The sequence below is a fragment of the Mchenga conophoros genome, linkage group LG14, assembly GCF_057382185.1.
Source record: "Mchenga conophoros isolate Kocher_MC1m ecotype Shallow Benthic linkage group LG14, M_conophoros_male_GT1.1, whole genome shotgun sequence".
Classification (NCBI taxonomy): domain Eukaryota; kingdom Metazoa; phylum Chordata; class Actinopteri; order Cichliformes; family Cichlidae; genus Mchenga; species Mchenga conophoros.
Window position 1 is genome coordinate 34,677 of NC_140539.1, and position 22,814 is coordinate 57,490.

Sequence of the window (22,814 nt, forward strand, 5' to 3'; positions counted from 1 at the left end):
TCTTGTTGTTATGGTTACTGACTTTTCAGCTCAGTTTGGTTGAACTTGGCAGGCTCAGTAGGTAGAGTGGTGGCCCCATGATCAGAAGGGCAGGGGTTCGATACCCCTGAACAAAGGTACTGTCCCTACACACTGCTCCCCAGGTGCCCAATAATCAATATCAATAAAGTATTCCAAAAAAAAAAGAGCTTGTGCGCTAGCTTCTTCAACATTGTAATTGTTGAAATTTTTTAAGAATAAAGCAACTTGCTGAGAGAATAAAGCTGTTGACGCATGTTGATGGACATTTGTCTGCTTAGTCAGGCAGGGCTGGATCAGGTGACCCCAAATCCTCCCTTAATTACATTGCAATAGGCCTCGGCTGCTGGGGCTTCCCGTGATGCACGATCTCCCGTGATGAGCGTTTCTTGTTCATTCAGTAATGTAAGTCGCTAATGACTTAATGCACAGAGATGTATAAACACATAGTGAGTGAGAAAGGTGACTGAAGAAGAAGTACTCGATGCATCATGCAATCGCCCAGCAGCCTACACCTATCGCAGCATAACTGTTAATAAAGTAAAAAAAAAAAAAGGGTCAGCACGGTGGTTAGCAGTGTCGCCTCACAGCAAGAAGGTCCTGGGTTTGAATCCACTCTTTAGCCAGGGCCTTTCTATGTGGAGTTTGCATGATCTCCCGTTTCTGTGTGGGATCTCTTCGGATACTCCGGCTTCCTCCCGCAGTCAAAGACCTGCAATTAGTGGGGTTAGGTTAAACGATTATTCACACCTATATGTGAGTGGTTGTGTGTCTCTGTGTTAGCGCTGTGACACACTGGTGACCTGTCCAGGGGGTACCCTGCCTCTCACCCTGTGGCAGCTGGGAGAGGCTCCAGCTCCCTGCGACCCTGAATTGTTTAAGTGGATGGAAGTAAAGACCACTGACTGTACCTTTAAGTGAACAATGCATTTGTAGAACGACTGCAGAGGTCTACACTGTGGAGCGGGATTCACATTAGAAATGATTACAGCAACCAGCAACATGACCAGCTGCCTCTGCAGTGAGTCCCTCTCAATGTGGTGGAATTTCAACCCTAACATGTAGCTAAGTTTAGTGTTAATGTGAGTCCCAAATATAATAGATATAATAATACCATATGTCCAAATCTGCAGTCACTACAGCTGCTGCCTGTCAAAACGTGACCCCAGGATTTTAAATTGGTCGGTCCATTAAAAGCTGAACAAATAAGTTTGTGGAGCGCTGCAGTTTGGTCCTGTTTTGCGCACAGAACAAACTGACACATATAGACGAACAGAACAGCAGGATATCATCACCTTTGTTCTTTAAAACAAGACATAGCTGAATGACATGCTGCTCTTGCTTGTCCTTGTTTCCTCTTCAGAGAAGAAACTCTGCATCTGGACCTATCGGAGCTCTACTCTAAACAATAAGGAAAAGATGCCAGTCATGATATATACCCTAAAGAATGACCAGACAATGGTGGTATGTTGTGAGGAGCACAAAATTCAAGCTGTACCAATGGTAAGTACAAGAAATCACGAGTTGGTTTTAGTGCACTCGCAGTTATTCTGATATTCATCTCATTTCACATTAAAAACAAAAAGATAACATCTGTACTGGAAGCATTTTGCTCAATGCGTTGAAGCTGACATTCAAAGTTAATCAGCAGTATACTCTTATCTCTGTGGTTTGGCCTGTGCTGCAGAAAACTGGGCAGTCTGATGGTTTAGAAAATAATAAGAATCCAGTGTATCAGTAACTGTAATTTTACTGGCCCATAAAAACCTTTTTATATTTTTAAAAACAAATACAGTTTAATTAATAAATTTCATTTTTATTCCAAAACAATGTTACCAAAGCCTTGAAAAAATGGGATCTACTGCACTCCATGCCCCCTTTAGATTCACCTCTGCTCGTTGCAGGTATATAAAATGGGATGGCTGCCGGCAGCCTTCAGCAAGCTGCCTGATTTAAATATTGCATCACACAAAGTTAACAGTCTGTTTTCATTTTAGCTGCTGTAAAGTTACTGAAGGCTTTCACTGTGTTAAACGCTGACTGGCAGCTACATACCTTCTCTTCATGCTGGAACTTGTTGAACAGGTGGTTTGAACAAGGCTTTTCCCCAATAACAGTTTAGATGGTGATTACAGGAACAAGTGTTGCTGTTAGATGCTGGTAAAACATCTTTCAGTCCACCTGATTTCCACCTCTCTCTCTCTCTCTGCTCCTTGCTTTGAAGAACAGAGTAACATGAGTTCAGTTTACGCTTGACTCATTTCATTCTTTTGAATTACTGGATTTTTTAAAGTCAGCATAAAGATCCACTTTGACGTTCTGTTATATACTGATCTCCCAAACCCTACGGTCACGGCTGGGGCAGCAGTCGTGTGGAATTATTTAAGGACCCAAAACGCAGGCACCTCCGAAGTGAGGAGGCTTTATTGAGGGAGGTGGAACAAATACACAAGGCGAGAAACAGAACAGAGTAACCTCAACTGGGAAAACTAAAAAGCAAACCTGAAATGATAACCGGACAGAGACAGAGACACGCAGACAGACGCAGGGAAATCACTCAGAATGACGGAGGACATGAACGCAGACAAACCAGCAACAGGAGAACACACAGGGCTTAAATGCACACAGCAGTGATCAGGGGATGGGAGACAGGAGGGAAACACAGCTGGAAGAAATCCCATCTGATGAGACAGGGGAAACGTAAACTGAATGCACCCACATGAGACAAGGACTTTCAGAATAAAACAGGAAACTAACAGACACAGAGGACCTGAGAAGACACTGAACTTAACAGACTTACAAGCAGACACCGTGGACAGACGAGGGAACACAGGCAGGCATAAAACAAAAGACATAACAGAATAAACAAGAACATAGGATGATATAAAGAAACACCAAACACTGAGTCGTCAGACTCAGGACCATGACACCTACAGCAATTTTCAGAATCATTGTGATAGGAGACTTAAAATTACATACTGATAATCTCTAACTGCATAGATACGGAGATGTATCTTAACATTGCAAAATCATTCACTTTTGGTGCAACATGTTGGTGAGCCCACAGTGGATCTGGATTTTGCTCTTGGCCTGTCAGCTTTCCTCTCTAATCTCTATCTACACCTCATTTTTCGAATGTTAACGATCTAGTTAATTGGTTTAATATTCAATGTTTATCAGTTCTGGACTGTGGAGAACTGATAAAAGCCAGATTAGCGCCAATCTTTCACCCTGGAGCACCAATCACATCTGTTACCACAGAAGAGTGTGCAAAAGCTGACCACAGGTAGAAATCACTGATCTCCATGTTCACTACCTCCTCCTGCTTAGGAGTTACTACCCATGTTCAACCAGCTCTTTAGATGAATAAAACCATCTTATTTTACTAGTTCATTTAACATTGATTGTCATCGTTCCTGGTTGACACCATCGGCAGACTCACGAATCCCGCTTACTCTGCTTTCCATGCCTCCATGTCTCCTTGATATGCCCACTTCTTCCTCTTCAGCCTACAATAACTTTCCTAAATTCATTAAAGAGGTTCTATCTGACATCTCCCCCGTCTTCACTTTATTATAAATCAATCTATTTCTTCACTCCAGGTTACTGTAAAATAGTCAGCATCTTCTCTCAGCTTATTATAACCCTCCCTGCTTTCCACTGTTTTAGAGGATTTCACGCCTAATTCACAACTGCTTTCAAAAACATTTGGCAAAGTTGTCGCTAATCACGTCGTCCTTCCTGGGGTAGTAATTTGTCCTTGACCTGGCAAAAAGCAAAGATGAAATCCCGAGGTCGCTAACGTGGAGACTCCCACCACACCTAGATATGTTGTCCATAATAATTATAAACACAAGTGGTGACAGGGCATCCCTGACGGAATCTGCCACCTATCAGAAACAAGTCCGACTTGCTGCCGGCAATACAAATCAGGTTGTACAGGGACTGAAGGCCCCTAACAACGTGCCAGATATCCCAGACTCTTAAAGTGGATCAGACCACAAACTACACCCCACCATAAGGATGTACTTTTTTTTTTAACAAGTACTTATTACACTTTGTCACAAGAGTTGGGAGTTGGAAGTCCTAACAGAAATAAAATATGCATATAAATTATATCAGTATTGAATGTAATGCGGTTAATGCTGCCTGATATACAAATATATTACCAGAAGTATTGACACACCCATTCAAATCACTGCATTCAGGAACTCAGCCACAAAGTGGTAGGCCACAGAAAATGACAGAGCCGGTTCAATGGATTTTGAGGCATATAGTGCCTCCAAACTTCATGTGACTGTCAGATTAGCTGAAGAGCAGTGTGTAGAGAGCTTCATGGAATGGGTTTCCATGAAACGTCTTGATGCAGGCTCAATCATCCGGCTAAGTAAATCCCCAAAAGTTGATTCTGTTCATCTGGACGTAGAGTTTTCAGTCGGAGAAACGTCACAATGTGAATGGTACTCATGGCCATTTATCAGTGGTCTTTGATCAATGGTCATGAGACTTTGCATAATTAAGATTAAGGAACTGACCTCCCAGCCCATTATTCCTTCAGTGGGCTGGTTTTAGGCATTATGCAAATGTCCTGTTTATAAGATTGAAACCTGCAGTCAGCTGAGACTGAAGAAGTCACCTGGATGGGTGACGAAACGTTTCTCCCACAAAACGCTACGTCCAGATGAACAGAATCAACTTTTGGGGGTTTCCATGAAGACGAAGGAGACTGTGGAGTGGGGTTGTTGTCCACGATTGAGTCCGGCACCTTAGTTCTAATCAAAGGAACTTTCACAGACATCTCATCCAAAATGAGTCTCTGACCTCACAAAGGAACTCTTTAGCATGCCAAGACATTTTGGACATTTCAGCGCTCTTAATTTTGTGGGAACAGTTTGAGGATGACCCTTCCTGTTCCAACATGATTGCACAGCAGTAGGATCCATAAAGACCTTGCTGAGGGAGTTTGGAAGAACTTGACTGGCATGCACAGATTTCTGACCTCAACTTGACAGGACACCTTTGGGATAAATTAGAGCAGACTGTGAGCAGGCCTCATCAGCATTAGTTTCTGGGCTCACAAATGCACTTCTGGAACAATGGTAAAAAAACAAAACAAAAAACAATTCCCACCTTAATCTTGGGGGTAGCTGCTATAGCTGCAAAGAGTTAGCTGACATCATATTGAAACCTATGGATTAAAGGTATGTGTCAATTCATAGGCTGCATCCTTCGAAGACAGAGGCTGAGAAAATGGCCGTACCCTGTACCATTCACAGAGAGTTGGGGAATGTTGGGGAATGGCTGCAATCATCTTTCAATGATGAGGATGTAACATCCTGGACAGGGAGGAACGCCGTTCTGAGCGCCGAGTCAAGGAGGCCATTTACGTGAAAAGGGAAAGACCATCTCTGAATGGAGGAGGGGCCTAAGGGTACATCTGTCACCATCTTACGCTGTGATTGCAGCCATTCCCCAACTCTCTGTGAATGGTACTCATGGCCATTTTTTTGGTTTTGGTCAGTGGTTGTTGATCAGTGGTAATGAGAATTTGCATAAGATTAAGGAACTGACCTCCCAGCCCATTGTTCCTTCAGTGGGCTGGTTTCAGTCATTATGCAAATGTCCTGTTTATAAGATTGAAACCTGCAGTCAGCTGAGACTGAAGACATCACTTGGATGAGTGACGAAACATTTCTCCCACAAAACGCTGCGTCCAGATGAACAGAATCAACTTTTGGAGATTTACTTACCTGGATGATTGAGCATGCATCAAGACGAAATTCTGGGATAGGTTTGGCCACGAAGGATACACCCGACCCATCCTTCAAATTTTAGGAGGTGACGGACGCATTTGTTGGCCGCACTTGGAGCAGCCTTCGTCGCCTGGCTGTGACATAATCGGCCTTCAAATGCAGCCTCTGAAGGATGCAGCCCTTTAAGAATGGGATGTCACTCAAGTTCATATGTATGTATGATAGCAGTTGAGCCAATGCTTTTGGCAATATGGCGTATATTATACTTTACAATCATGTTTCATGTGTAAGTTGATCAGGATCAACCAAACTGATATTAAGTGACAAACACATACTGAACATTTGATACAGTAAAAACTTCAAAAGAAAACAACAGTTTAATCTCCACGTGTGAAAGGGCCACTATACTTGATCTGCAGTGCGTCAGGATGACACAGTGATTGTTACTCTTTTTCTCCTTATGTCTGTCCATAGACGCCCCCCACAGACATCCCTGGAACGACTCACAAGGCTTTGTTCTACCAGACGCGCCTTTCTGGAACTAACAGGTTTAAGTTTGTGTTCTCAGAAGATCCCAACAAAGCTCTTGGAGTTGTGGATGAAAACGGTCGTTATAAACTGACCCTGCTTACTGAAGGTGACGATGTTGACATGAGAGTTGAGTTTGAGCTCAATTAATTAAAGAAGTTGTCTAAATAATGAAAAAAAAGTCATCTGACTTGACTGAATGCAGATATCCGATATAACAACTTCTTAAAGTCATAACTCAGAGTCACTTTGTGATTTAAATGGAACAAATCTGATCTCAAACCATTTGGAACCTCAACATGCTCCCTGTTGTATCATTCTAAGGTTACAATGTGTCCATCCATAAATCTTTAGTTAAAGGCAGCTTTGAAATGAGTTTTATCTCATTTGAGATTTTGTTAGTATTCAGTTAATCATTGAATATTGTGAGGTTGGACCCATGCATGTTTGGTTTGGGCCCGTGTAACCTCAGATTGAACCCAAAATTAGAACTATAAGCTCGTACAACAATCTAGCTATTAGCATTTGTACATAAGAATAAAGGCTTTGTACTTCTTTCATTGTGTTTCTTGTTTTGTCATGAGTGGTGTACTTCAAAGAAAGTTGAAAACGGCCAGGCTCTGTTAGCATGAGCTAGCTCGACTAATCCCCGTCGGAGATGACGGGTAAGACGACAAACACGTCAGAGGAAATCTGTAAATCCTATAAACATAAAAGGCAACACCAGCGCTGTAAAGTAGTCGAGACTAATGTGAGATGAAGTTTTCTGAGGAGACATTATTAATATTCGGCCAGTGTAAAAGGTTCAAATGGAGCCGTGGCACGTACGCACTCGGGGTCGACATGTATACTCTATAAGCTCAACATAACCTGCTAACCCATCCACTGCTCCGTAGTACACCCCAGCTGAGCCTTGATGGAAAGAACAGAGTGACGCCAAATGTGGAAGCTGGAATAAAACATGTTTACTGCACAGGTGTTGTGACATCACACTCACTCCAGCCAAACACAAAGAAGTGCTGGTGTGGAAGCTGCATGCAAAGACTGTACATGTGTACTGTGTATAAGTGCATGTTCCAAGATTAGAATGTAATGGACTGCCATATTAAGTCTTATTTTACTGATTTAGGATCCAAATAAACATTTATTTTAAAGCCTTTTTGTTTCTTTGAAATTTGCAGATTGCAGCAGAAACTGATTCACATACAAAGTATAACATGACCCCATAGAGACGCAGTCGTGTCCTGTTCCTGCCTCGAAGGTTAAAATAAGATTTAGCCAGTCTGACCTTTATTAAACCTTCAAGCAGAGCATTAATAAAGCTTCATATAAGCACACGCTGTCTGCTCCTACAGCAGAGCCCACGGCTCTCTGTACAGCCGCAGCGTTGCAGGGACAGCCTGGTCGCAATGACACTAAAACACTAGGTGGGGCATGGAAATGGTTTTCAAACAGGGGTTAGTGTGTGCTGCTGATGATAGTGTAAGAGAAAAGGCAGCATGTGCACACACTGGAAGTAAACATGTTTAAGAGATCAGCCACACAAAGGACGCAAATGAGAAAGAATGAACGAGAGCTCAGACAGCTGTATTCCATAAGACTTGATCAAGTCATGGCTGTGTTGTTAAAACATGTTTGTAGCGTAAATTTGTTCCACGGTTACTCAGGAACAGCCCAATCAATGCACAAAGACAAAGCTAGAATCAATGAACACAAACACTTTTGAATCAATGAAATATTGTCAAAATGATATTTACAGAGAACACACTGATTTCGTTTGTTAAACACGCAGCCAGGACCAGTGTTTCGGTCTTCCTGAGCGTCCCGGCCCACAGTCATATTCACTTGCTCCAGAGCAGGGCGACAGCTTTGCATATGCCCACGTCGTTGTAGTTGAAGTAGCAAAGACCAGTGAAGGTGATCGTGGACAGGAGGAAGAGAGCCGCGTTGGCCATCTTGATCTTTGCGTCCCCGTGAACGTAGTCTGTCAACACTTGCCCGAGACCCTGCAACAACACAGGCAGAGGAAAAGATGAGCAGCCAGTGAAGACAGAAGGCCTCCCTTTGCTTCAGCAGGGTTACACTGAAGCGCTCTAAATGACTGCACAGCACACATGGAAAATGTGCAACCAGTGTTTCTAAACTTGACCATGACAGTAATGCATCAACTACTGCCCCATAAACGTGCTGACGTTTCCACGCACGACGCAACATCTGAATGAACTGTGTGCACACGTGATGACAGCCAGGAGCCTCAGCCGTCACGTGCACAGAGTTCTCGCTCTGCAGCCTGACACACTAATACTGGAGATTCCAGCTGGGACTAAAGTAGGGCTGCTCAATTAATCGAATTTTAATCTCGATTACGATCTGGGCTTTCAACGATCGTTAAAAATGACAGAGCCGATTATTAGCCCCTCCCTCGTGCTTTACTCTGGCGCTGCTCCGTGTGGCAAATCGAGCGCACCTCTCTGCATTTTGAACACGTGTCACAACAATTAAGAGGACCCGAGGGAAGCTCGGAAAGCTAAGCAGAAGTTATTAGGAGAGGAGAGTGACTGCCGTTGGTTGAACAGAGAGGTAAAAAAACTTCAGTGGTGTGGAAACATTGTGGGTTCAGTCAGACGTGGATCAAGTAGACACAGTGTGTAAACTTTGCTACAGAAGCTGCACCACAGAGCAACACTGCAAAGTTCACTAAACACAGACGTTTACATTTTTCATTGATTTCTTATATTGCAAACATTTGCACTGTTATCAGTATTTGCACTATTTTATATTATTTTTTAAAGTCATTATTCAACACATTGTTATTGTTAAATAAATATCGTCAAATAATCGAGATCTCAATGTCAGTGAAAATAATCGTGATCATCATTTTTGCCATAATCGAGCCGCCCTAGACTAAAATGCTGCTGCAGTTGTCCAAACCTTTAATTTTTTTAAAGAGATTTGAGATCCACGTTATAAAATATGATTTCTGAGCTGCAAAATCTTCATCCAGTGACAGTCACAGTAACAGCTCGTCTTATGTTTGAGCCATTCAGTCTCTAATTAACCAAGCTAGCTAAGCATAAGTGTCTCCAATTTGCATAAAACAACTTATATTTTCTGTTGTAATACTTATGTGACCTCCAGGGTAAGTATACCATTTAAATGTACGTTGATAAAAACCTGCATGATGGTCAATAAACAGAGAAACATTGTTCGTGTCAATCATACACAATCACTGTACCTAATAAACCAGCTCTGTATTGAGAGCTGAATGAGGAAATATTGTTTCTCTGTCTCAGTCATAAATGCAGCCTGGACAGTGTCCTGGTATTGTGACAGACTGGCGAGAGCTTATATAGCTTTCAGGAAGTGAAAGCTCTAAAAAAAGACAGCTTAGCGTTACTGTTCAAATAAAACACAGGCGTCAGGAATATTTTACCTGAGGCTTGCGAATATTTGCAATAACATTTTAGAAACAAGTGAAACCAGGGATCAGCTGACTGCTAGTCTTACCAGTGTCCGTGAAGGGTCAGGGCAGCAGCCAGAGAGTAATTGATGACAGGACCAGGGTTGAAATAAGCGACAGGGCCCATGGCCAGCAGCAGCACGCTCAGCATTCGCTCTGCCGTCCAGTGCAGAGAGGCCGCTTTGGAGGTGGAACTCGCTGTGAAGCAAGATAAACTGCAGATCATCAGAAGGCCGAACAATGTGAAGCTCTGAGCAGACTTCAATCTGACTCAGTCACATGCATCTCAAATTCTACACATGCCACTGGAAAGACCGGGTCTCCTGCATATTAGGTTTGGCTACTTCACTGAGCCGCTTGTGTCTTTACTGAACATCTTTCTGCGATTATTTTTTCAGTTTTTTGTATCTAATGTTGCACAAATTGTAGATAACAAGTATGGTCAGTAATCCATCAGCATCATTGGCAAGCAGTGAACTTGGCACCAATCTGAGGGTGACAACGTCTGCAGCTCTGCTCTCACGTTCAGTTTGTTTAAGCTGCACAAACCAGACGTGGAGCTGTGACACTGTCCTTGTATCGGCATCCAAGTAAATGCAGTTTTAAATGATGATTTTATGGTTAAAAATAATAAAGTCATCATTAATGCTCAAAAGCCTCTAATGTGGCTGAAGCGGGCATATTTCTCTTATCTCTCTCAGCAGGACAGGAAAACTGATTGTTTCTTCACTATAACAAAGACTGGAAACCTTTCTGTTATAATAAGATAAGCTGGAAATCCACATAGTTACAACCGATGTAGAATTTAAGGGCGATACAATTTAAACACCTGAAATTGTGATATATTGGCCAAGGATTTATTTTCTTTATCTTGCTTTGCACGTATTAAGTGCCTTTGTTGAAAGACTCACGGTTGGTGTTACGCAGCGTTACAAATGTGAAACTGATCAGATATAAGGACTGGAGAGACAAAAGAGCCAAAGAAAAACTCTGACAAAAAGAAGGAGGACTATCACTCACTAAAGTAAGAAAAGGTGAATCATATTCTGGCTCAATATGAACGTATTTTTACATTTGAGCAAAAACAGAAAGAAGGCTCCTTCATTCTGGACCCACATCGTGGGTAAACCACATGACCTCCAAACAGGCCAAAATGTCACCGCCTGTGTTCATGTGGAAAAAAACGCTGTGTGTACACGTGAGGGCGAAACCATGAAGATCCAAAACAGGAACCAAAGCGATCCTGCTCCACTTCAGACACCTGTACCTGCTGAGCGGTTGCCAGGTTCGTGACCCTGACCAAGCCCGACTGTGACCACGATCGCATCAGGGTTGTTCCAGGCTCAGTGATGACTGCGTGTGACACAATCGGCCTGCAATGGCTCCTCCTTTCGCCCTCGGGGTGTAGCGCTCCATTCTGCTTCTCTCTCGCCCTCCATTAAGATTATAGTTAATGCAAAACATGTCTGAACTAGCCATTTTCTGCTCTTGGAAAGCTAACCAGCTCCTCAGATGCCAGGACCGCCCCACTGGACCTCCACTGGTGTTGAAATGTAATGTGTGTCACACACGCTACACTTACGTTGAGTCAAAAGTAGAACATGTGCAGCTTAGAAAGCTTATGTTGATTTAAGTGTGTCAGAGCTGATGACTGCCACAGAGGTTTCTGAGGTTGTGGTATTTAAATAATCTACGTGCACCTCTCGTTCTGTACAACACCTGCACACAGGGCGCTACGTCAACACTGACCCTTCAGATTCTGTGACGAATGAATCCTCGCCGTCAGCAGGTTCGGCTGCTCCAGGTGTTTGTGGGGTACAGCCAGCGGCCTGACCAGCAACGCGCTTTGATAGAACAGAGCTGAGGAGAGAAAACACAAAGTCACAAACACATCTGGCTGCTTTACTTTTCCTTTCCTCATAATGTTGTGTATGTTTTGTGTGTGTTCAGTTTCTAAATTTAAAAAAGGTACTTTCTGGATTTGCACAATGCTGAATTTCACCACAAGGGGGCGGGGTTTCACCAGGCAGTGTGTTGACATGTTTTCAAGTGTATGACGTCGCTCCTTTAACCTAATTATTTTTAAACTCCCATCTTTTCCAAGAAGCTTTGCCTTTACTCAAACTTCCAACCTGTTTATTTCCTGAACAGTCCCACATTTGTAAACAAAACGCAGTTGTGGGTCGCGGTCATGAAAAACCTGCCTAATCTTCTCTGCTAACTCCAAACAGCTTATTCTGCTGCCCTATGTGACTGGAGATCGGCTGTTAGCAGTTTGTTCTTGATGGTGTGGGTAGAGAGCCAACAGGCAAACCGTCCTGCAAACCTTTCACAGACTGCCTACGTTTCCAAGGCTGCGTTCACACTGCAGGCGAAAGCGCATCAAATCCGACTTTTGTGACCCTCTGCGACCATCTATCCGATCATGGTCTGACAGTGTGAACGGCACAAATCCGATATTTTCAAATCCGACCTGGGTCACTTTGGTATGTGGTGCTGAATCCGATACATATCTGATGTTTTAGAAAGCGACTGCTGTTTGATGGTCACGTCGCATTAAACCCGTCTTTTACGTCACTGACACAAGACAGACGCCGATTATCAGCGACGGAGAAGACATCGCGAACGCTTCCTGGCCATCCAGTGAAACTGTTGGGAAGACAACGTTGGAGAAACGTGAACATTTTTTTGTACTGTATTTTTTTGTACTGGTGGCGATCGTGGCTCAAGAGTTGGGAGTTCGCCTTGTAATCGGAAGGTTGCTGGTTCGAGCCCCGGCTTGGACAGACTTGGTCGTTGTGTCCTTGGGCAAGACACTTCACCCGTTGCCTACTGGTGGTGGTCAGAGCCAGTGTCCGGCAGCCTCGCCTCTGTCAGTGCGCCCCAGGGCAGCTGTGGCTACAATGTAGCTGCCATCACCAGTGTGTGAATGTGTGTGTGAATGGGTGGATGACTGGATATGTAAAGCACTTTGGTTAGGGACTAGTAAAGCGCTATATAAATACAGGCCATTTACCATTTACCATGTATAATCTGCAGATTCTGACAGAAATCTGCAGCCATCCTCTAAAACAGCAATAAGGATCATTATTAGGCCAAATGTAGATAACACAATAACTTTATAACTTAAAGCAAAATTGGGAAACGTAAAGTCCGAAACAAGTCTTTATATTAAGGCCATCAGTCACACAACACTGTTGCTCTGGGTCTAAACAGAGCACGTTGTGTGTGACGCCTTCTTTTGCGCATGCGGCCGCTTTGAGCGTTCACACTAGAGCGCGTTTGCTGTCACGTTTTATCTGTAGTGTGAACGAGCAGACAAAAAAAAAAAAAAAAAAAAAAATCGCATTTGATCAAAAAAATCGGAATTGAGCTTTAAGACCTGCAGAGTGAACGTAGCCTAAGTGGTACGGTGTGAGGAAACTCTTTTGTGGTGTCGTCGTCTAATTAGGACACCCCTAGATACTAACCCCGTGTTTGCCTACTGGTGGTGGTCAGAGGGCCCGGTGGCGCCTGTGTCCGGCAGCCTCGCCTCTGTCAGTGCGCCCCAGGGCAGCTGTGGCTACAATGTAGCTGCCATCACCAGTGTGTGAATGTGTGTGTGAATGGGTGGATGACTGAATGTAGTGTAAAGCGCTTTGGGGTCCTATGGACTAGAAAAGCGCTATACAAATGCAGGCCATTTACCCCTGATAGATGGAACATGGCCTTCAATGGTACCAGGGCTCACTGCAGATAACACTGCATCTTAGTTTGCCCTATGGCATGGACCCTACACAGATCAGTTAAACGTGGTGTGGTTGGAGCAGAAACCAACTACAAGAGCAGTGTGCATGCTCGCAGGTGCTGCTAATCAGGCATCTGATTGTCATTGCATGGGTTCCTTGCTCAACAAAAAAATGTATTTTCCTTACAAATATGGTACTATTAAAGGTGAAATAACTGGTCTTCCACCATCTTCAATGCCAAGAAGCACTGTTACAAAGAAATAATGACCCAAACCAAATTTCCTTACTTTTGATGCCAAATGTATTTTTTAACCTCCGAGGACCTGGTGTCCACACGTGGACATCACATGTTCTCTTGTCTAGACCAAAATACTAAATTCTGCTCTACATGGGCCTGATATCCACTTACGAGGACATTATACTGCCACTCTTCTATTAAAATTTAAAACAAATGTCCTCATATGTGGATCTCATTTTTCTCATAAATAAAAAACAGCTATGACAGCTGGGATAGGCTCCAGTGCAGTGCTTCCTACATGTCCTCCATTTCAATACTGTACATTCTCCCAGAACACCACGAGTTTTAAACTGCGACACATCACACACAGTTAAGGTAAAATAATTAGTGGTGTCTTTACTCTAAGAGACTGTCCCCTTCAAGCTCCATGGAGCATTGGAGCATTTCCCTTTGTGCACAGCAGCACTGTGTTAATGATCTGCTATGTCACGTAGATCTGAACTGAAAAATATAAATGAATAAATGAGGAACTGAAAGAAAGCGTTGTGTTTTTAATTTAATTAAATAATAAATGCTTTTTTCCTGGCACAAAGGGGGATGACAACAACAGCACGAACAGACAGAAGAAAATATTGGCGTCGGTCTGGAAGTTCACTGGTGCTTCTGTATTAGCTCACAGTCAAGATCAAGCATTTTAAGATCTGCTTCACAACGAACACTAGCGGAATTTAATCAGATAGAATGAGCGTAATTATAACTATCACACACTGTATATAATTCTTTAAAACGTTTATATTTTCTTGTGTTTGTTATGAACACATGAAGGCTATGTAATAGTGCGATTACAGCTGGAAATCATCCACACAAACAGCCAAACGAGAGCAGCCTTACCCTAACGCAAACTTTACTGTGCTCTTTAAAACGTCAAAGGAAGGGAGCCGATTTCTATTTTACTTTTTTAAGAGGCCTGTCATTGACTACAAATCTTGCAATTCAGGTCTTTTGCCTCCTTTTTCCTTCGAAGTAATAATTCTCCAACTTCTGAATAATCTTTGGTGGACAGTGCTGAGCGATAACGCCGCGGTCCGACAGCGACGTCACCATGCTAGCAAAGCGGCCTTTGGCACTACTCATACCTAGCTGGCGCTGGCCACTGACAGGTAGCAATAAAGCGGCTAATACTGACAGCAGGATGCTTCAGTGAAACCGTGATCTTGAAAAGTCTGCAGCTGGCGCCATTTGTTCGTCTACGGCCAACACTCGACTTCACTTCCGTCAAATCGGCCTGCTGTCGAACTGCGGCCCTAAAGTAAGCACACATGCTTAGAACAGTCATAAACCCCGGAGAGAAGCAGCGCTACTCACGTTTAATTCCTCTGCGGCACACAGAACTCAACCTGACGATGGCCGCCATGATGAACAACCAACCAAGGTCACGGCAGTAACCCGGATGTAATCCTGTCGACGTGGCGTCACAAAGATTGTGGGTGTTCGAGATGATCACCTAATTATTATGTATTTTAAATAAATACCAATAACTAATAATAGTATTATATGGTGTGCTATGTGGACTACAACATTTGTTTCATTCCTATTAAGTGTCTGTTTTTAGAAGGTGGTCAACTGTGGCTGTACAAAACAACACAAGAAATAAATGAATCTAAAATAATTAATACGTTTTATTTATATTATGGTTTTATATGTTTACAGATATTTTCTTTTTTTATTAAGCTTTATATTTTGTGTTTTGGTTTTTAAACTATGGACATAAAGTTTGACAATAAATATCGACTGATCGAATTGCAGCAAATGCTATAAAAATGTATGGGAAGCAATAAATCACTAATTGTTTTTCTTAATTAATTTCTTAATTATTGTAGAACCATCTGCAGTACCTCTTCAATGTCAACCTTTTATTTTGTTAAAACAATGATTTGCTGACTGACTGTTTTAGTCTTCCATACTCGTGGAACATCATACAATTAGAAAACTAAATGCCACCAGAGTCCTCTGAGAAATGTCTGCAGAGACACAGGCATGTTTGTGATCAGGTAAAGAAGACATAAATGTGTTTTTACTGCGCTGACTCCACCACTACAATTCATTCATACACACTTTCATAATTAAGAGGTAAATTAACAGCACCAGTGTTTTGTTTGTTGTTATTTTATTTTCTGACTTCTTTATGTGAAAATAAACTGTGAGTTCTCTGTAATCCTCATTCCTTCTATAAAACACGTCTCTACAGCTGGATGTGAAACATGCGTCTGTACGCTAATAACCGTACCGGTCGGTGTTTGGGGGGTTGCTGCTCAACATGAAACATCTTTGCACGCGTCCTTTGTTGCGTCGCATTTAGCGCGTCAAACAACGCAAACAGGAAGCGCCGCCGTCTGCAGGGCACCGTGTGATTAGCGCTGTTTCCCAAACCGCGCCGGTGGAAGAGAAGGTCACCTCTGTGCTTGAGCAGTGCTCGGAGCTCCTGTGCAGCCGACGGGCAGAAGACATGGACGGCTTTGATAACTTGAGCGCGTCGGAGAAGGCAGAGGCGACGCAGCTGCAGCGCATGATCGCTGTCGAGCAGCAGAAAGCGCAGTTCCCAGGCTCAGGTCTGTAAGAGGACGGGGGCTGACTGTCCTCCGACAGATGTAGTTCATTGCACGACGTGATCTGACGTCTTACACGTGCTTAGTTGACCGTTAATGTCTCTGTACAAGAGACCAGTTTGTATTAGAACTGGACATCACACAGCTGGAAGAACATCTGCTTCTTGTCCAGGTGTTTCCGCGTTGAAGAACATAGAGTTAATATATCCTCTAGATCCACATGCTGAGCTTTGTTAACCGTGGATTCAAAGCTCGGCGTAATCCAGTCAGTACTGTGCGTGGTTACATTGCAGCTTTAAAGATGATCATTAATCGTTTATTTGACCTTTGGTATCGCTGGGATAATTGGTGGATGAATATGGAGCAGGTTAGCTGAATCACTAAACAGCAGATGTATAAGAAAATATGATGGATGTGGCTGTGGACAAATTTATTAAGGGGCGCTTCACAGCGAGCCGTGCTCTATAAGTGATAGACAGACCGAGTCAGTGAAGGAATTGGTAACCATCGTTGTGTGGAGAGCAGTGCACGTTAGTTGCTCCGTAGACAAGCATCCAGTGTGGCAGCTGGTAACCTTTCCCCCTCTCATTCTAAATAAACATTCATAGAAGCAGCTCTCACAACCATAACAGGCAGAAGACGTACGTTTTTAACTCCATGCACATCAGTTCTGTGATTGATTTAAATAGTTTCCTGTACACACAGAAACATGCTGTCTTCTAGAGTCCGGCATGAATCTTGGTTACATGTGTTCAGTAATCAGATTTCAGCCTTTTCTTTTTTAATAAACATTAACTGGCATCAGCCGCGATGCTTCGACATTCTATAAATAACACTGAGCTGAATCAGTTCCCGTCTGTGTCCTGTGGTTTGCAGGTGCACAGTTTCACCGACGTCTGCTGGGATAAATGTGTGGACACTCCGGGCTCAAAGCTGGACTACAGGACAGAGACGTGCCTGGTGAGCTGCGTGGAGCGATTCATTGACACCACCCTCAGCATCACCAACCGCTTCACACAGATGGTGCAGAAAGGCACTCAGTGATAACGCACCGCAGTCAGACTGTATTATGTTTTTTTTATTCCTAACTTGATGGGAGATGACACGAAGAAGACTTTGTGTACGTGGGTATAACAGCTGGCGTTTGAGAGATGATGAGGAACTCTTATGGGGGGAGGGGTGCAGTCATATGATCAAACTGGAGGAAGGAAGGGAGAGGAAATCTGCAAGCCTGGAGAAGTCTGGTAATAATAAATCTTAAATGTTTCACCTGAAGAAACAATGTTGCCTGATGTTTTTTCCCTTTCATCCATCTGAAACTTCAAGATTATTATTTACTTTCCTAAACGACATCTATAGAGCTGAAAGCAAAGGCTGGGCAGCTCCTCGCTTTGCGTTATGTTCTGATCAATAGTAGACGAGGAAAATGATAGAGAATTATAATTGTTATTCTGTCAGTGCATATCGCAGAGGAGTCTGAGTCCACTCAGTCTGCTTTAAATACTCGATTTCAGGACATTTCTCTACTCCTAGAGTTTTATGTCAAAAAGAGAGGCTATCAATAATCATTTCAGCACTCGAAAAGCTCCACTCAGGTGAAAATCTAATGCCATTAGAAGGGAGGTGGGCTTAGAGGAGCAGTCTGGAGTTAGGAAGAATTCAAACACTGTCTTTTTTTTTATCCAAACAGCTGCATAAATGTAATGGAGTTGTTCACTTAGAATCTAGCACCAAAAATTCAGTGTTTGCATTAATTATATGTTGAGTGACCTGCAGCTCCATGCACATGTTAAAAAGTAACTGCAAAGAGCTCATCACAGCAAACAGGCAAACTGTGCCGCTGCCAGGAGCTAGTCTGTTAGTGTTCCACCACATTAAATATGAACCAGCCGTTTTTCATGCTTACATCTTTTTACTTCGAGTCATACGCTGACAGGGAAAATCCAGAGATTTACTTTGTGGTTCAACATACGTGCAAAATGAAGTCATGAAGTACCGTGTAGATAAAATTAAATAAAACATAAATGAATGAATCACAGGGCTCTGTCCATTGTTCATCCACTTTTTCTGCAAACAAGTTTCAACGTAATGTAACATAGAAAGATTTCTGCACTTAATCCGACTGAAACTTGGTATTTAGACACAGGAGGAACTTTAAGAGCGAAGCGCTGCAAATCTGATCAAAGTGCCTGTAACAGACAAACCTTTTGTCTATCAATTAATAGATGCACATCAACAGTACATTCGTAACAGAAAATAAACATCACACTGGAGTGACTACTACTACTGCCTGTTATCCGTCTCAGGGTACGGCCACCAAAGTTAGCTCTCCAGAGGCTTGGGGGTTCCAGGAGCACACAGCACTGAGCTGGAACAGTGTTCATGAAATCAGACGATAAAGGAGTGAACATGGAATAAACGTTTGCTGCATGAAACACTACAGTGTAAGACTGTTAACATTTTTAGCTGCCCTGAGTGCAGACTTGATGGACGTTTCGATCCATCCGTGAGGTGTGGCTGTGTGCTCCCCTGCAAAGTGTACCCGTCCCTCACTCTGGAACAGTTCTCTGGCATAGAGCCCCTGCTGGTAAGGTGTGAACAGGACAAAGGCTCCCAGACTGTAAGGATCCAAGCCCCACTTCTTCACCAGCCCCCCTGTCCACAAAGGCCTGATGTACTCTCCATGGATCTTCACCAAGTCCTCCAGGACCACAGCCATCAGCTCCCCATCATTCATGCCCTGGAAGAGGGCGGAGTCGTCAGAGCAGGTGTAGGATGCCAGCAGTGCACCTGCGGATGTCCCGGGGAAGCTGTGGCTGGGGTAGTAGATGAAGCGAGCGGGACGGTCTGTGATGCTCTTCCCTCCTCTGATGCCCTCTTTATCCCAGAAGCGCTCCTTGAAACTAAGCACCACCTTTGTGGAGCTGGTGTAGTGAACTGAGCGCAGGGCCTCCATCTTGTCCCCAGAGAGAGGGGGCTGAAAGTCAATGAACAGGGTGGCCTTGGCTGTGGCAGTGACCAGGGTGTAGTCCACCGTTAGGTTAGTCAGGGAGTTGTGCTGGTCCTGATAGGTGATGGTCACATTTCTACCACCTGTCTGGTTTATGAGCTTGACCTTGGAGTTGAGGAGGATGGTGGCATTTAAGACCTGATAGAAAGCTCTGGGCAGGTGTTCAAAGCCATCAGTCACCTCAAAGTACCTGAAAGAAATTCAAGAAAACATCCCTTAATACACAATACTCCGCTAAAGCTGAACTAATCATTTATTTTCTATAAATTTGAATTATGCCAATCAGCCATAACATTGTGACCATTATGTGCCCCTTTCACTGCCACGGAAGCTCTGACCCATCGAGGCCTGGACTCCCCCAGACCCCTAAGGTGTGCTGTGGCATCTGGCACCAAGTTAGCGACAGATCATTTGATCCTGTAAGTGGCGAGGTGTGGCCTCCGTGGAGTGTATAATAGTGTCCATGGTCTGCAACGATGCTCAGGTAGGTGCTACGTGTCAAAGTATCATCCACATGGATGGTAGGACCCAGGGTTTCCCAGCAGAACATCGCCCCAAGCATCACACTGCCTCTGCCACCTCACCTTCTACCCACAATGCATCCTGGTGCCAGGTGTTGCCTGGGTAAGCGACACATGCACACCTGATGTAAAACGTGACTCACCAGACGAGGCCCCCTTCTTCCATTGCTCCGTGGTCCAGTTCTGATGCTGATCATTGGTGGTTTTGGTGGTGGGCAGTGGTCAGCTCGGGCACCCTGACTGGTCTGCAGCTACACAGCAACCAAACTCTGTCAATTCTGACACTTTTCTATCGCACTCAGCTTGAACCTCTTTCAGCTGTTTGCTCTTCGTCTGTTGGATCGGACCACATGGGCCAGTCTTTATTGCCCACATGCATCAGTGAGTCTTGACTGTCCACGGCCCTGTCGCTGGTTACTGTTGCTTGGAGATGCTCTGACCCAGCTGTTTTATCGTTAGGTTTTCCTGCTTCTAACGTCAACTTTGAGGACAAAATGTTTACTTGCTCCTTAATTTATCTCACCAACTAATAGGTGCCATGATGAGGAGAGAATCAGTGTTCTTCACTTCACCTGTCAGTGGTCACAGTGTTATAAGTAATAAGAAAAATTACACATATAATCACCTGTATTTGTATAGCGCTTTTCTAGTCCCTAAGGACCCCAAAGCGCTTTACATATCCAGTCATCCACACATTCACACACACATTCACACACTGGTGATGGCAGCTACATTGTAGCCACAGCCACCCTGGGGCGCACTGACAGAGGCGAGGCTGCCGGACACTGGCGCCACCGGACCCTCTGACCACCACCAGTAGGCAACGGGTGAAGTGTCTTGCCCAAGGACACAACGAGCGAGACTGTCCAAGCCGGGGCTCGAACCGGCAACCTTCCGATTACAAGGCGAACTCCCAACTCTTGAGCCACGATCGCCCCATATAACATATACAGTAATGACGAAACAAAGGAGAAGTGCCACATGAATCTGTTCCCTCAGCTCTACAAAGTGTTTAAATCAACTATTTTGCCCTTTTGGAGTACAGTCTAACAATGGTGGCACTAGAAGGTATGGAAGACCAACCACTCAGAATCAGAAGCATATCTTAGCTGCTGTTCCTCTTCCCTGGCTTCTTAACATCCCACTGTGACATATGAATATTTCTTACTCAACGTTGTCACTGATGTCTGTCTGCATGTACATCATCTCGATCAGTGATGTGTAGAAGAGGCTGTTTTCATTCAGGATGTCCCCAATCATCCTCAGGGCTCCACGGCTCAGATTGCCCTCCTTCACCAGATACTCCTGTGAGGACATTTCCCCCCAACAGATTACAGCTGTGATCGGTATGACATCGAGTGTCAAGGTAATTAAACCTTTACCTTCACTGTGTAGGAGTCATATTTATCCAATGTGGCACTACAGCCGATTGCCTTCACATCATCTCTCACCTGTGTGAAAATCACAATATTTACAAGACAAGATTCACACTGACATGTGCAACAAAGCAGCACATGAACAAACCTTCCACAGCGCCTGGCTGAAGAGCTGAGCGGCCGTTTTCCCCCTCTCCCTGTCAGACAAGCTGTAGTTGAGCACGCTGGGGTTGTTTTCAACTGTATAGGTTTTATGTAGCTCTCCATTTACCAAGTAGTAGGTGTTGATGTCATCTTGGATGAAGCGGTTCATAGGTATTTGTAATTTGGACGCAAAAGAAAGCAAAATCCTGTGACATAAGCACATTAGTTATCCTGTGTGAATATATACGGTATTTTAACCATTTAGCTAGAAGATCTTTAGTGTTTTGTTAGACTCTTCCTAGTTACTTAGAGGCTCAAATCTTACAAGTACTGAAAACTCTACAGGCTAGTACATTTCTTCTGGCATCATTCAGTTCTTACTTCCAACAGGATATTTTCCTTGATTAAATGAGGGGGTGTCTATTTGCCATGTGCGTCTCTTTACTCACTTATGAAAGCTTGGGATCCTCATGGCCCCCAGTTCTGCATACCAGCCCTCTCTTCTGTTCCTGAAGGTCTCCACACGTCCTCCGATACGATTACTGGCCTCGATTATGGTCACCTTTGATGTCCAAGGGGACACACAGCCATGACACTCAGTTTGAAAAGCATATGCACTTTTAGCACCAACAGTAATGACTCAGAAAATTACTCCCAGAGAGAGTGTAGTTTAAATATTTTTTCCCTGACTGTAAATTACCTTATGTCCAGCATCTTCTAGAAACTTGGCAGCCGTCAGTCCAGCGATGCCCCCGCCGATGATTGCTACGTGTCGAGGCGTCTTTGTAGCAGGAAGACCTTTCTTCACGATGTCAAGAAGCTCGCTGTAGTCTGTGTCTTGGAGGCATTCAAACAGGGGATCTCCTATTATCCCATTCACAGTGAGCACCACAGCCGCCACCAGAACCAGAGGAACTGATGGTGACAGAAAAGATGTTAACTCAGCCGATGAAGTCAAACTGTGGCTCATAAAAAAATCCCCCAAGGGGTTGCCAAGTAACCACAAAGTCCCAGTTTCCTTCCTTTACTGCTAACTTTATAAATAGAGGAGAAATGACGAGAAGATACCGGATTTTCCCAGTTAGTGTTTTTTATGAGAGTGACTTTGCAGCAGCTTGTTTTGTACTCACAGAGTTTGCACAGTGCCATGTGAGACGTCATCTCGACGATGGAACTCCACAGTCTGGCCTTTTTTTTCACACCGTGAGAGGAAATGGAAACCTAACGGACACAAGCTCTAAATTAGGCTCAGGCAGAACAGTTACGAACAAAGAAAAGCCTAAAATTGTCTTTTTTAAAATATGCTGGAAACAATATACAACACATTAAATCTCCCAAAAGCACCAGTAGTGATTTCAGTTAATAAATCCAGAGTGAAAGCAGTGCAGGCCGTGTTTCACTCACCTCTGTCAAAGGTAGTGTCTCGTAAGTT

General features: G+C 43.8%; 3 protein-coding genes across 3 annotated transcripts; 1 reads left to right on the forward strand and 2 right to left on the reverse strand.

The window, feature by feature from the left end:
• Window positions 1–7,242: 7,242 nt before the first annotated feature.
• Window positions 7,243–15,196, reverse strand: LOC146559021 (succinate dehydrogenase [ubiquinone] cytochrome b small subunit B, mitochondrial-like). Its single transcript, XM_085244631.1, has 4 exons — window positions 15,091–15,196; window positions 11,509–11,619; window positions 9,806–9,957; window positions 7,243–8,305 (listed from the first exon to the last, which is right to left on the reverse strand). Exons 1-4 carry the CDS (start codon window positions 15,137–15,139, stop codon window positions 8,141–8,143), a joined length of 477 nt encoding a protein of 158 aa, XP_085100757.1. The 5' UTR covers window positions 15,140–15,196; the 3' UTR covers window positions 7,243–8,140.
• Window positions 15,197–16,231: 1,035 nt separating this feature from the next.
• On the forward strand, window positions 16,232–17,375 carry LOC146559022 (mitochondrial import inner membrane translocase subunit Tim8 A-like). The gene is made up of 3 exons (XM_085245186.1): window positions 16,232–16,334; window positions 16,625–16,698; window positions 17,208–17,375. Exons 1-3 carry the CDS (start codon window positions 16,232–16,234, stop codon window positions 17,373–17,375), a joined length of 345 nt encoding a protein of 114 aa, XP_085101312.1.
• A 1,247-nt stretch (window positions 17,376–18,622) lies between these two features.
• On the reverse strand, window positions 18,623–22,582 carry LOC146559023 (L-amino-acid oxidase-like). Its single transcript, XM_085244630.1, has 7 exons — window positions 22,513–22,582; window positions 22,083–22,297; window positions 21,832–21,944; window positions 21,387–21,588; window positions 21,245–21,313; window positions 21,031–21,167; window positions 18,623–19,531 (listed from the first exon to the last, which is right to left on the reverse strand). Exons 1-7 carry the CDS (start codon window positions 22,541–22,543, stop codon window positions 18,769–18,771), a joined length of 1,530 nt encoding a protein of 509 aa, XP_085100756.1. The 5' UTR covers window positions 22,544–22,582; the 3' UTR covers window positions 18,623–18,768.
• Between the last annotated feature and the right edge of the window lie 232 nt (window positions 22,583–22,814).

Coding starts and splice junctions, on each gene's coding strand:
- LOC146559021 (XM_085244631.1), bottom strand. CDS start 15,139: ATGGCGGCCATCGTCAGGTTGAGTTCTGTGTGCCGCAGAGGAATTAAA. Junction 11,620..15,090: donor GTGCCGCAGAGGAATTAAAC/GTGAGTAGCGCT, acceptor TTCTCTCCTCAG/CTCTGTTCTATCAAAGCGCG. Junction 9,958..11,508: donor TTCGTCACAGAATCTGAAGG/GTCAGTGTTGAC, acceptor CTTGCTTCACAG/CGAGTTCCACCTCCAAAGCG.
- LOC146559022 (XM_085245186.1), top strand. CDS start 16,232: ATGGACGGCTTTGATAACTTGAGCGCGTCGGAGAAGGCAGAGGCGACG. Junction 16,335..16,624: donor AGCGCAGTTCCCAGGCTCAG/GTCTGTAAGAGG, acceptor GTTACATTGCAG/CTTTAAAGATGATCATTAAT. Junction 16,699..17,207: donor GGTGGATGAATATGGAGCAG/GTTAGCTGAATC, acceptor TGTGGTTTGCAG/GTGCACAGTTTCACCGACGT.
- LOC146559023 (XM_085244630.1), bottom strand. CDS start 22,543: ATGACGTCTCACATGGCACTGTGCAAACTCT. Junction 21,314..21,386: donor TCAGCCAGGCGCTGTGGAAG/GTTTGTTCATGT, acceptor ATTTTCACACAG/GTGAGAGATGATGTGAAGGC. Junction 21,168..21,244: donor ATGACTCCTACACAGTGAAG/GTAAAGGTTTAA, acceptor ATGTCCTCACAG/GAGTATCTGGTGAAGGAGGG.